Source organism: Ciconia boyciana, chromosome 7 (genome assembly GCF_034638445.1).
Source record: "Ciconia boyciana chromosome 7, ASM3463844v1, whole genome shotgun sequence".
Taxonomy (NCBI): Eukaryota; Metazoa; Chordata; class Aves; order Ciconiiformes; family Ciconiidae; genus Ciconia; species Ciconia boyciana.
In genome coordinates, this window is record NC_132940.1 from 16,973,254 (window position 1) to 16,986,066 (window position 12,813).

General features: G+C 39.3%; 1 protein-coding gene across 6 annotated transcripts in view; it reads left to right on the forward strand.

The window, feature by feature from the left end:
• Nucleotides 1-7,997, forward strand: part of DNAI3 (dynein axonemal intermediate chain 3) — a 30,945-nt gene extending 22,948 nt beyond the window's left edge. For 3 of the 6 annotated variants that reach the window (XM_072868134.1, XM_072868133.1, XM_072868132.1), the window contains exons 15-22: nucleotides 676-823; nucleotides 1,561-1,648; nucleotides 2,625-2,755; nucleotides 3,523-3,586; nucleotides 4,046-4,176; nucleotides 4,855-5,059; nucleotides 5,471-5,562; nucleotides 6,981-7,166. In XM_072868134.1, coding sequence (XP_072724235.1) covers nucleotides 676-823; nucleotides 1,561-1,648; nucleotides 2,625-2,755; nucleotides 3,523-3,586; nucleotides 4,046-4,176; nucleotides 4,855-5,059; nucleotides 5,471-5,562; nucleotides 6,981-7,166 — 1,045 coding nt within the window. Of the gene's footprint in view, nucleotides 1-675; nucleotides 824-1,560; nucleotides 1,649-2,624; nucleotides 2,756-3,522; nucleotides 3,587-4,045; nucleotides 4,177-4,854; nucleotides 5,060-5,470; nucleotides 5,567-6,980; nucleotides 7,167-7,749 lie in introns of those variants that run through there. The other 3 variants (XR_012043472.1, XM_072868136.1, XM_072868135.1) reach the window with 3 other exon arrangements.
• Nucleotides 7,998-12,813: the final 4,816 nt, after the last annotated feature.

Here is a 12,813-nt window from a genome sequence, read left to right on the forward strand (position 1 = left end):
ACATGGAAGAAATAAACTACTCACACACCAGGGCTCCAAATTAAAAGTATTCACCTAAAGTAAGAGCAGGGAAGTCACTGTAATGCCATCCTTGAAGAGCATGGGTCCCTGAGCAACTCCTGTTAGAAAAGGGAAAGAGATGTCAGCAATGAGGAAAATTATAATTGTCTATATCAAATCTGTGAATGAATGTCCAGAGTAGAGCAACAGGAACAATCAGAGGGCTGAAAACTCCAATGAGATGACAGATTCAAGTGAGTGGGACCATTTGCCTTGAATGTCAGCAAATAAGTTAGTACACACAGGAACTGGGAATGAGGTTTGCTTTGGATTACTGGATTACCTGCTACAGGGTTCTGCCCAGTTCTCTCAGCCTCCAGGAATTTCACCCAGGTAGTGCCAGTAACTTCACCCAGTAACTTTCCATAAGCAAACTGTATAAATGCTGTCTAGCTGCTTTGGTATAGTTAACAACTGATGAAATGATGAATAGAGGAATATATGCCATCATTTACAAAAGAAGCAATTAAGTATCTAGCATTTGTCTGCTTTTCAGAGTCTGTATTGCTGTGTAAAGTTTGAAGATGAAAGGCTAAAAAAACCTTAAAATATGTGGAAAACTGCATTTGACTTTGAAACAAAAACAGGGAATAATATTGTACAATCATTTTGCAGCTCAATATTATTTTGGGATATTCCAGCCACCAAACTTCCTGAACAACCTTCATCTGAGAAAGTAAAAGAGGAGGAAATTTTTGATATGCTCCCTGATGTTCCAGATACTTCTAAGCACCTAGATCTCTGCTGGAAACCTCTCATAAAGGTACTGTACACAAATATAGAACAGAAGGATCAAGCCAAACTGTAGATATGGCCAGAACTCCACAGGAATGTATTCTTTTTCTTCCCAACTCTAAATTTTTCCACAAAATTGTCTTCCTTGTGAATTTCCTTCTGATTATGAAATGAAAGACTTCAATAAAACACATTTTGTAAAGCTAACTCACAAGAAACAGCATGACTGTTTCTTAAAAACTGCAGTACATGCAAAAGTAGTTGTATTAATAGTGTATGTTGCTGTCAGCCTTTTCACCCGCCATCCTGTCTCAGTGGGTCCCAAACTGTGAAACATGGTCATGGTCAACAGAGCCATAATTACTGGCAACCCGACAGTCAGTCTGATGAAAATGGTCGTAGTCATTTGTGAAAAAAGCGAGGCTGAAAATAATCCGTTAGGTAAAAAAAAAAAAAATTTGAACCTGCTGATCTGTGCTGCTCAGAATAGCTGCAGCTGGTACAGTTGTTGAACAAGCATGACCACTGGAGCTGGTTTTTTTTGCGAGAAACATGGCAAAATCCGTACAGGGAAAGGATAACACAAGAGAAACAACAGGTTTGCATTTTCTCTGTGCTGGCACATGAGGCAGCAAATACTGTTTGTGGAGTACTACAAACACACTGCAAACTGAAAAGACGTGTTCCATTACAGCAGAAAGTCATTTAGTCTTGTACCTCAAAGATCTGACAAAATGAGTTAGCAAATGTATTTTTTCTGAACAGATAAACCTGTGCGAAAGTGATACCAACACAGAGTACAGTCCCGTCAGAATTAGTTTAAGGGAACTGCATTATCATTACAAAACCTCAGGTAATATTTTTATTACACCTTCTTGGGAAAAATGTTTTTAATAAGCTTATATTTCAGTATATACATAATGAAAGCTGAGCAACAAAATGTTGTATAGCTAAATGCATCTGGGGAAAAACGTTTCAAAGTGCAACATACATGTATTGACTACAAAGATATGTACATGTACTGAATACAAAAAGAGCAGTTCTGTATCCACGGTAACTCTGCCAGGTTTCACTTAATAGCCCATGCAAGTCCCCCACCCAGTCTCTTTATCCCTGAAACAGTATGTCCTTTTCAGCCCTTATAGAATACTATTTTTAGAAGAATAATCCTGGAGTAACAGTATATATCCTAGGTATTTCTGTAGTGCTTTGGATAGAGGTGTCACTCTTCACTACAGAACGTGAAGTTAGCGCTTCACATTCCGTAGTAGGTCAGTTCTTATTATGGTACTCTGTGGCAGGGACCCACTACTAATCCCTCTGTAAAGTTGGCACGCTGACACACAGGTAGCCCAAGAGCTGGACTACCTGAGAGACTGACTGCAAACCATGCCAGAACACGCCTTTCTGGCAGTTGAGCTGCTGTGGCATAGCTGCTCCAGCACACACCGTCACACCACAGACTGCAGGAGGCAGGCTGTGCCATTCCCTGGAGCAGAAATGTTAGCTCCTGGTTGCAGCAGCTAAAGAGGATGCATAGGGGTATTTCCCACGGAGACACTGATGCTGTGTAAAACTGAAGAACAGAACGGTGCTACCCTAAGTAGTTGTCTGGGTACGGGAAGCACTGATTTCAGGGCAGCTGCAGCAACGGGGAGATTCCACCAGGAAACACTGAACCTGCAAAACTGCTGCTTTACCTGGCAGTCTGTCTTCACCTCTCCTCCTGAAATTCCCCTTATCCATAAACTATCTTTATAAGACAAAGGATTTGCTTGCTCTGATAAATTCCATTGTTAATAAAGAGATGTATCCATACCGTTTCCCAGAGAAGGTGCAATCTCTGAACACACTAGAAGTACCTGCCAAGGAGAACCCATGTATAGAGATGAATACTCCTTCAAGCAAAAATCTGAAAGTGCTAGAGAGTATCTCCACCGACTTTTTTGTTGGAACTGAAGTAAGTGAAAATAAGAGATTACTAATGAAAATGTTAATCCAAGATACCCAAAAGACTGAACAATTAAATAATAGAGTTTTCACAAATGTATGGACTTGCATGCTTTCTTCAGGTGTTAACTAAAAAGATCTTTCTGGACATGCCACATTTTATTCCCATTTTAATGCATTTAGCTACATGCTTAAAATAATAATAAAACCCCAATGTTTGGTAGACTATGAACCCTTACTCGAAGGGCAGAATTAGAAGACATTTCCAAAATATGCTGAACTTAACTACCTGCCATCAGGAACCAAACAGTATTTCCTTATTCCAGAATTCATAAGATTAGTAGTATTTTTTTAGTGTTTCCCCAAATGCCAGTTGAAAATGTTTATACTACAGTGTCCCCCACAACTTATTTCTACTTTAGGAAGTCCCAGCTATTCATAGCCCTCTACGTACCCTACATATCTAAAATTCCAAAATCTTTCCCAGTTTTGAGTTCATGGGAAATAAAAATTTGGCTTCTAGCTACCTTTTTGCTTCTGATCACCTTTTCCCCAAACACTGGAGCAAAGCATGAATTGTAAAAATCGAGCACCTAATTCTGCAGGAAGGACTGCCTACACGCATCATGGTAAGTAAAGCTGTTTTGGCAATACATAACTGAAAAATGGTGATCCAAAATTTGTGTTTTTTCAGTCATTGGCTGCAAACTTTCATTTTAACTTACTCAGAACATATTTAATATTAAATGCATTTACTTGATTTTTCTGGCATCACAGGATGGAGAAATTTTTTATTCTGACTGGAAAATGGAAATTGGTAGTGACTCAGCAAAACCAGTTAGTAAGTACAAGTTTCTCAATACCTGTTTAAACTTTAATATATCACTAACTTGAAAATATTTGCACCTATACTCTGTCTTTTTAAGGTTCTTGCTCCTCTGCTATAATAGTCTGTCTCACTGATGACACCAGGATTCAGCAGTACAGCCTCAAAAGTGTATGCAGTTTAGCTATCATGACAGAATAGCAAAAGCCCTCTCCAGTATCACAGGTGCATCTCTATGTACCTATTGGCACAAATCATGGAAGTCATACTTCACAGTAACCAGATTTGCAGCAATTCCAATTCCTATAAGCTTGTGAGCAAAAAAATGAAGCTAGTATCTTTGAAGCCTGTGCTGGATCCTGCACTCCTGTTTCCCCCCGCATAACTCCCATTGTGAAGATGATCACTAAAGCACTAGTTACTAGTTACTAAGCACTAAAGGCACTAAAGCAACTGCCTTTTTCATTCCATTAGGTCAGAAGCACACTCAGAAATACACCATCCACACTGAAACTATCAACACTCTCCAGAGATCCCCATTTTTTAAAGACATCATTCTAAGCGTTGGAGGCCGGAGTTTTGCCATTTGGAAAGAAGGGGTTACAGTAAGTAACTTTAACACAGCTGTAACATAATTGATAGATATACAAGACAGAACTATAATAGCCTCAGAATCTGTATTTTCAGAAATGCTTGTAAGTCACAAAGCTTTAGAAATAAATTGGGTGTAAGAAGAGCTTTTCCTTTTTCTACACATCAGAAAACTGTTTTAGAAATAGATTTGTAAACTTGCCTTTTACAGAAAAAATGAAGTGATCTTCTTCAATTCCAACCTTGTAAAAACTGTAGCTTCTCAATAAATTATTTCTGCTGCTAGGGAAACCGAAGAATAAAGGCAATGTGTGCTAAACAGGTCTGAAGAACTCATATTTAGGACGCAGTCTTTTCATCATGTGAAGACAAAGAAACATGGGGTTTTGTTACAGTTCCTCTCATGTAGGAATCCAGGTTAGCTGCATCTGGCAAAATCTCAAGACCACAGATTTTAACAGCAGATAGACAGATTATCTTCATAGACTGGAAGTGAGAGATCAGGTTTTTTACTTCCCCACAATCTCCTCTTCATGTGCAGAAGGTGATACCAATTTTGCCATTGATATAATTTTTGTAACAGGATGATTTAAATTGTGAATGTTCTTAAATTATACAAGATTTGAAGCAGTGAATGGATAGTACTGTTTGATTGTTGGGTCTATCTTTTATTTGTTTTCAAACAAATTAAGAATGGACCGATCCTTCAGTCAAGCTGCTCTGCAGGAAGAAACACTGCGGGACACTGGTCCTTAACAAGACCAGGAGTTTTCTTCATTGGCAGAGATGATGGAAATATAGATATTTGGGACTTACTGAAGAAAACTCACGAGCCATCTCATTTCCAGAACATCTCCAAATCAACGATCACTTTCATCAGCCCCTGGATTGCCTCACGTATGTTGATGGTGATTGCACTTTACTGTGCCACCCTGTTTGCAAAATGGCCCATGACTCCAAGGCACGCTAACCTTGTTACAGACGATCTTATATAAGTACATACTTCCACTAATTTAACACTGCACTGTAGATACAAAGATGCATACATCAGTTCTAAGCATACTATCACAGCATAAAGCAACTGAAAACATTTAATTTAAAAAAAGAGTTTGAAAAAGTACAAACTTTAAAGGGAATTTCATTTTTTAAGAAAATAAGAGACCAATAAGGCTGCCTTTATGCTGCAGTGAACAATAAACCAAAGAGACCACAACAAAAATGAACCCTCTGTAGCTTGTGTTTAGGTGGAGGTATGTGTTACTGTTGGAATTTAGATTGTTTATATGTTTTTTGTCAAATATCTTTCAGCAAAGCAGCATTTTTTAGCTGTTTCTGATGATCTTGGAGTACTGCATGTTCTGGAAATCTGTCAGACACTAAGTCACCCTTCAAGGAATGAGGTTGGTAAGAATTTTTATTAATCTCTGTGACACTTTATCCTGAAAACTCCAACACAGAAAGAAGCCTGCCTGGAAAAACTTACCTCCAAATGGATGGCAATTAATTTGAGATCAGTATGGCCATATTCTCCAAAGATCACCTGTAGCAAAGCTGGCTTTGCACAGGGCTCAGATAGGAGGCACCTAAAGTAAACCTGGGTGACAGTTGGCAGAATTCCACTGCTCCAACCTGACTACATGAAAACACAGTAAAGAGTTCAGCATTTTTTGCCACATGCATAAAATGATATCTGGTTTCATGCATTAAAACAATGCTGTACAGTGGATAGTCATGTAAATACACTGAGTTTCTCTTTCTTTACACCTTCTTGTCCACATTTACGTCAGTTTTTCCCCTGTAAATTTGGTACTTCGATTTACACATCTTAGCATCTGGTTCTAGCTTAGTTAAAGCACATTTTGCAAACTGTTACTAACATTACTACTCATTCATTCTCTTTTGAAATAAGGACTGTCTGTACCAAAGGGCCAGGGGAACAATGGAAACACTTTTAATTTCTCTTTATTTCCACATAATTTTCAGTTGTTCTTTTCCGCCACCTCCCAGCCAAAGATCAAGCTAGTGTCTTCATCTCATCCAGTCTAGTAGTCTTGCCTGCTACCTAGTCTGTTATTTTTACTTCACAAAATCTTCTTCCCGTCCTATCCCAGTTTTAAGTTAAGTTTACGTATGCATTAAATAGTTTATAAACATCCCATAAAGGTTTGCTGTGTGCAGAGCTACAGTATGTAGCAATGTAACACCAGGTCAGCAGCCTCATTTTAGTAAAAGTAACTTCTCCAAAGCAAGGCAGGAGCTAACTAAGTGTGATAACATGAGGAAACACAAATTGCTTCTGCCCAAATTATGTGTGTTTTGGAACTACAGTATTGAGGGCACAGAATTATTAACCCAGGAGCAGTCACTAATATTTGGATTACATTAATTCTAACTGAAATATTCACTGAAAAATACTAGGTTGTTGAAGAGAGTAATGAAAACTAAAACACAGAATCCCATGCATAGTGTAATACTGAAGTATGGTATTTTATGGTTTCTTTGTGCCTGAAGTTGGGTCAGTGAGGATTTGGACTGATTGAGTGAAATCAGTAACCTAAAACTGGTTTAGTTATTTCAGTACAGGCTCCTGAAGGATGATCTACTCAGAGTCAGTGTAATAAAAATTATTTAAACCTCATGGTATTCGTATCCAAAATCAATTGGTTTCAATCCACTTCTTTATATTGTTTTGGTGCAAATTATTTGGATAGAGATATCTATATTCCCAATATAGATAAACTAATAATACCATTCGATCATCAGCAATAATTCTGTGTCTTGGGCATGTAATGACCCTTGTTTGTCATTGTGTTAATAGCATGCCAAGGTACTTGATTATTTTGAAAGAGAAGTCAAATATCTGAAGTACTGCGAACAAGAGTTCCAAGAGTATCAAGAGTTTCAAGCCAAAACAGAACTGAAATGGAGCTGGAGGCACAGAGGGAGAAAACAGTATGTTGTACTTGGAATTAAGAAAACTTTCTTTGTTTCTTTGGGTCTTTAAAATGCACCTGTTTTGCTAGGCAGGATTTCCCATAGTATTTTCAAAAATGAAGATGGACATAACCAGAATAGCTTAGCAGCTCCTTATTTCATATTTACAGTTCTTAGGAGTGGAATAGATGGTCTTAGTTCACGTGAGTTCAGCTCTTGGTCAAGTGAAACTCCTGCAAGAGCATTAGAGTCTATGGACATTTAACGACTATGGATTTGCTTTTCTTTCTACATCAGTTGCTCTTTCAAAAAGTTACATTTTGGCAACTTCCTTATAAACATTGCTCCTTCAAGGGAGGAGAGACTCCAGCCTTCCATTCTTTAATCACGTAAGGATTTTGCCTATCCATTCTTTGGTAAATGATAGGCAAATAATATCATGGTTTATTAAATGGTTTATTAAACCAATAAATAGTTTAATAATACCAACTAATCAACCAAGAAAGTGCCAATTCAGTTAATGTAGCCCTAGGTGATGCCTTTTTTCATTAATTTGTGATAGCACTGATACTATCCACTGGAAAGCAATGGGGTCGCATACAGGTTTCAAAGCTTAACAGTGCATTATTGCCTGGTATGTGTTTTTCCTTCAGAGTATGACTACTCTTCAGAAAACAAAAGAAGAGATGGAGGAGCAAGAAAACGCAGACTATACTGTGTGTCCAGACCTGGAGAAGCAGATACTAATGGATTTAGGACTAGTAAAAGGACAAGAAATACCTTCCTCATCAGATGCTTAGAGCCCATTATCACCTTTAGAACCAGCGAGCTTTTTGTTTCAGGACCTCTTTATTTCAGCAGAACATGTTTAGCTTCAGAAATAAAGCGTCTTGCAGTTAGAGATTATTGTTTCATTAACTTTAACCATTTGTTTACTCACAATGTGGTTAGAGAACAATTGTTTTGGGCACACTTCCCCTAGTATCTTTCATTAATACAGTTATAATGAATATTCTGTTTAAATAATAGTTGTCAAAGTTCTGTGTCTGTCAGGACTCTATAAGCTGTAAAAAATCTTAAACAAAACTCAGCTGGTCAAACCAATGTGCCAGTATTCACCCCTCCAATCTACATCCACCTGCTCCCACCAGAGGGGAAGCCATTCTACTCCAGTAGTTACGTTCACATAGGCCATCCAAATTCTGCTACTCAGCTCCAGCAAGCGTCTCCTCCCTCATCCCCAAAGTATTCATTCCTCTTGAAAACTTAGGGACAAGCAGTAGGCTTTTTTTGAGATGTCTAGGACATTTCCTGCTCTGGAGATATGGTGACAGAAAGCACTCGAGTGAAGAACGCTCACCTGAGACTTGTGCAGCCCCATGTCCCCGAGCTGCCGTTGAAGGGAGAAGGGGAGGCATACAGGCACACGGGTACCTCAGATGACCACAACAATCACAGTAACACAGGAGACGGAAGGAAAAATTCCTCATGCAAAGGCTCCACTCTCACCTAAGGGATTTAAAGATCAAAACCAGACCCTGAATTGCTCTTATAAATCAGTGAGCCATTGCAGCTCATGAAACATAGGAACAAAGGTATTTTCTACACTAAAGATGATTTCATCACTAGCTAGCTTTACTCTACCCACTACAACTTCTACAAGCAATTGTTTCCCCAAATAGCACGTGCAGTCACCTGGGTTACAGCAGGGAAGAGAAGTGGCCATCACTGCTACAAGAGGACCTATCCCAAGAAGACTGCCACAACGCTCAAAAGGTATCATATAATGCTACTGCTTATGCAGTCAACATCAGTGCTGCCTCAACACAGCAACCTGGTTCTGTTCCCTTAAATGCAGCCACAGCAAATATTCACCATGCTATTAAGTCTTCTATTTATTACTTACTACACTTAAATGATAGGTGACCCCCTTGCACCTTTGGAGAATCCATATGTTGATACACTAATGGAGGATCATATAAAGTACTAAACAAATTTCAGGGACTGCTGAACCAAAAGCATAGATCTGACCACACTATTCATAAACCCTTCAAACTTCGCAGACTAAACTACTTTTACTTGCCATCATCAGATTAGAAAACGATTGTTACTTAAGCCTGGCAAATGCTCACAAACAGGAAACCAAAGCCATTAAAATATATTGATCCCTCGAAGAAATCAGTATTATTTAGAACAAACAGCTTTTACCAAGCTCACGGTGGCTGTTGAGTGTGTGCATTTCTGTCAAAAGACAATCATTCTTGAGAGAGATCAAACAGTGTTATACAGAAGTTTTAATATTTACCAGCGTAAATGAGTAACAGCTCATGAATGTTAATATTCATCCTCCATCCACAGAGACGACTCTTTCGTAAGCAGTGTTCTGCTGGCTGCTCAGTTTCCATAGCCAAGTCAGACACCATGTAACTGAGCAGAGCCTGTCAAGCGGAAATTAAATCTATCAGAGGAGGACAGATTAAACTCTATACGGGTGAGTTCACTCTTTCCATGACTCACCAAACTGTTTGAGGGTCACAGACTCTGTCAAACAAATGTCCATATGGTCACAGTAGACACTAAAGTACAAAAGACAACTGACACACGGGGGATTTGCAGAGAGGATCTTTGCCTGACAAGCGATAGCCAGCCCTGGTGCTCTGCTTTGCCAGAGTAAAGCGTAGCCAAATATGAAACAGGAGCAGTGTAAGCCTCCTGTGTCCTGAAATAAACATTGCAAATTGGTTTTAGGCAGTGTTAAAAACATGCCCTTTCAATTTTCTACAGCCAGAATCTCCCCATCACGTACTTTTTACCACTTTGATTGAACTTTGGTCAGATTTAAGAGAGGCTTGGTGAGATATTTAGTTTGAAGTTTAAACATTATAGTAATATTCCTTGCCCCTCATATTAAACTACCTCTAAAATAAAACCAAGGAAAACTCAACAAGGACATCCCTACCACCTGTAGCACAGTGTTTGCAGTCAGAGCTCAAACAGGAAGAGAACACAGCTCCTCTGCTAAATCAATATTTAACTAACAGCCTGCTCCATACAGACATGTAAATATCCCACAACCGACTAATTAAAAAGCTCAGCTGTCTGTTATCAGGCCTGGACTTTGTTAGAACACCACCTCAGATCATCCTCCACAGATTTTTGATTAACAGGGCTGCAAACTGCATATACCTTGAAGTCAACCATACGGTCATGGCTTACCTGGAAAGCCCAACCATCTCCCCTCCACTGCAGCTCTGTCACTACAATCCAGAAGAGGCGGCAGCCTCAATGTGAGCCTTGTTCCCCACCACAGAGGCACTTCTGAGAGTTTTGATTAAGAAAGTATTCCAGAAGACAGCTGGATTTCTGCTGGGTTTTCCTAACAGTGAGGACAAGGAGGCAGCAGATGAGGGCTCTGCTGATGAGCCCCCCTCCCTCCCCAGAGCAAAGCAGGAATCCCTGGGGAGCTGCAGGAATCCCCCAGTGGAAAGGGAGTAGCTTTCCTGAGAGCCATTTTCCTTCTCATCTCTGTTCCCAAATGACACCAGGTGCATGAGATTATACATCCCATCACGATCTTTTATCCTCTCTAATGCAATCCTAGACATTCGAATACCTGTAGGGTCAGCTTTGCATTATCTCATGGCAGACTGCTCCACAGGTTAATTTCGTCTAGCAGATTTTGTTAAGACAAATTATAGGGTTTCCTGCATGGCTCTAAAAAAGTCAAACAGAATGAAAACAGTTAATTAATTGTGTAGGATGACATTTTAAAACAAATGCATCATAGTTACACTGAAGCCTAACAGCGGTCCTCTCCCCACCCCAAAAAACCATCTTTCAACTGTTACTAGCTCCAGAATTTGAGATATAGACTTCTTACATCAAAATACATTTTTACTGTTAAGAGAACACTATACCTTGGGATGGGGAGGAAGCTGAAGGGGTTAAGATCTGGCAGCAGAAATACCAGATGTGTGTCTGGCTCATCAGATTTATAGATTTATTCTGTAAAACCCAGTATCTCCTCCTGTTGGGGCTGTTTCCATTTTTAGAACACATCTGAATAGCTGCAACTACATTTCTTGCCTGGTACATTAATAAACATACACATACGTTATGCATTTGGGAAAGACAAATCTAATGATCTGAAGTTTCTAAGGATGTAGGTCCCTGGCGGCTTAAGCCAGCCCGAGGTCATGCTGCCACCCCCTCTACTCCACATCTCACACCATCCCTACCCATCTCTTGCATGCTCCTGTAATAAGCTGGATTATTTTAAGACTTTGGGAAGCTGAAAAAGGGGGAGAAGCGATTCAGTGTCAGCTGGATCAGCCACACAGCCCAAACAGCATTTGGACAATCCTGTTTAAACAAACAGCAATGGATTAAAACTCTACAAATGGGCCTAGTCCATTCCTGAACTCACCTAAGTGTATCATATCTGTAACGCTTGGCAGCAGAGTTGCACAGACCTACACATGCATTTCTGCTTTTCCCTGGGGACTACAACCTACAATTCTTGGTTGCTACCCAGCCCAGCATATGGCCATCACTGGCCTGTACCTGGGTATAACAATCTGTATGAGATTTTGGTGCAAGTCTTGGAACTGTTTCTGTAAGAGCACCTGCATCCATTTTCTTTACCTGGGAAGCAGAGGTCACACCTGAAGGAAGTCCATACACTCCAAGGACACCTGCTCTCTGAACTCAACTGCAGGCCCTGCCCTCTGCTTTTAACCTCTTCTAGCAGTGGTAAGAGCCCCTGCAGAACAGGAGCTGCTCCTGATGTCAAACTGAGTTACACCAAGGAGACAACAAAGGTTAGTACAGTACGAGAAGTTCCTGGCTGTGCCCACAGGGTTCGACAGGAGCTCTACTCTGCAAAGCCCACACAGCCCGAGGCTGCTCTTTTGTATTAAAAAATGTTCATTACTACTTTAGTAGAAGCAGGTTGTTTTAATCTCCCAATTTAGAGTTTCTAGATTAGGGCAATTCCCACACTAATCCTGTTCCTTAAAAATCTGTAACAATCATAAGAAGGATGCAGCTTGACCAGATTATATAAATAATTATATGAAATATAATAATATCTATAAGAATATATATAAGGGACAACATATAACAAATATACCACGTGGGAAATGTCTCATTAAAATATGATTTCTAAGATATAACAACTTGTAGAACACATTTTGTAACTAGATTAACAGCAAATGTTTCATTTGAATAATACCAATACTCTACTCTTTTTTAATTAATTAGATTAACATTAATAGTTTATCAAGCCATTAATTTCCCCTGTTGTAAGGTTAAAATATTAAAGTTGACAGAGCAGCACACTGCTGCACTGAGTAACAGACCCCTCCTGCAGAGAAAGCTTACGCTCATTCAAAAGGTGCTCACTTACATCATCTAGATTATTATAGACAATGAAAACTTAATATATCATTTATCAAATAACTTTAAATGCAAACATCTTTCAACTAGTGCTAATACACCTACACACCCAGTGCAGAAGCCAGGCTATGTTCAAAAGCATCAGCATCCTGCAATAGAAAAAGAAGAAATGCTGCCACAACACCGGTTTGACAACTTCCTCAGAATATTATTCCTTTTGGATTTGAGTAGTGGTTTGGTTTTCTTTTTAATTATGTAACTGAAATGTTGGGTCAATCTAGAAATGACAACAGAACAAAACATCTTCTGAGAAGCTAAAT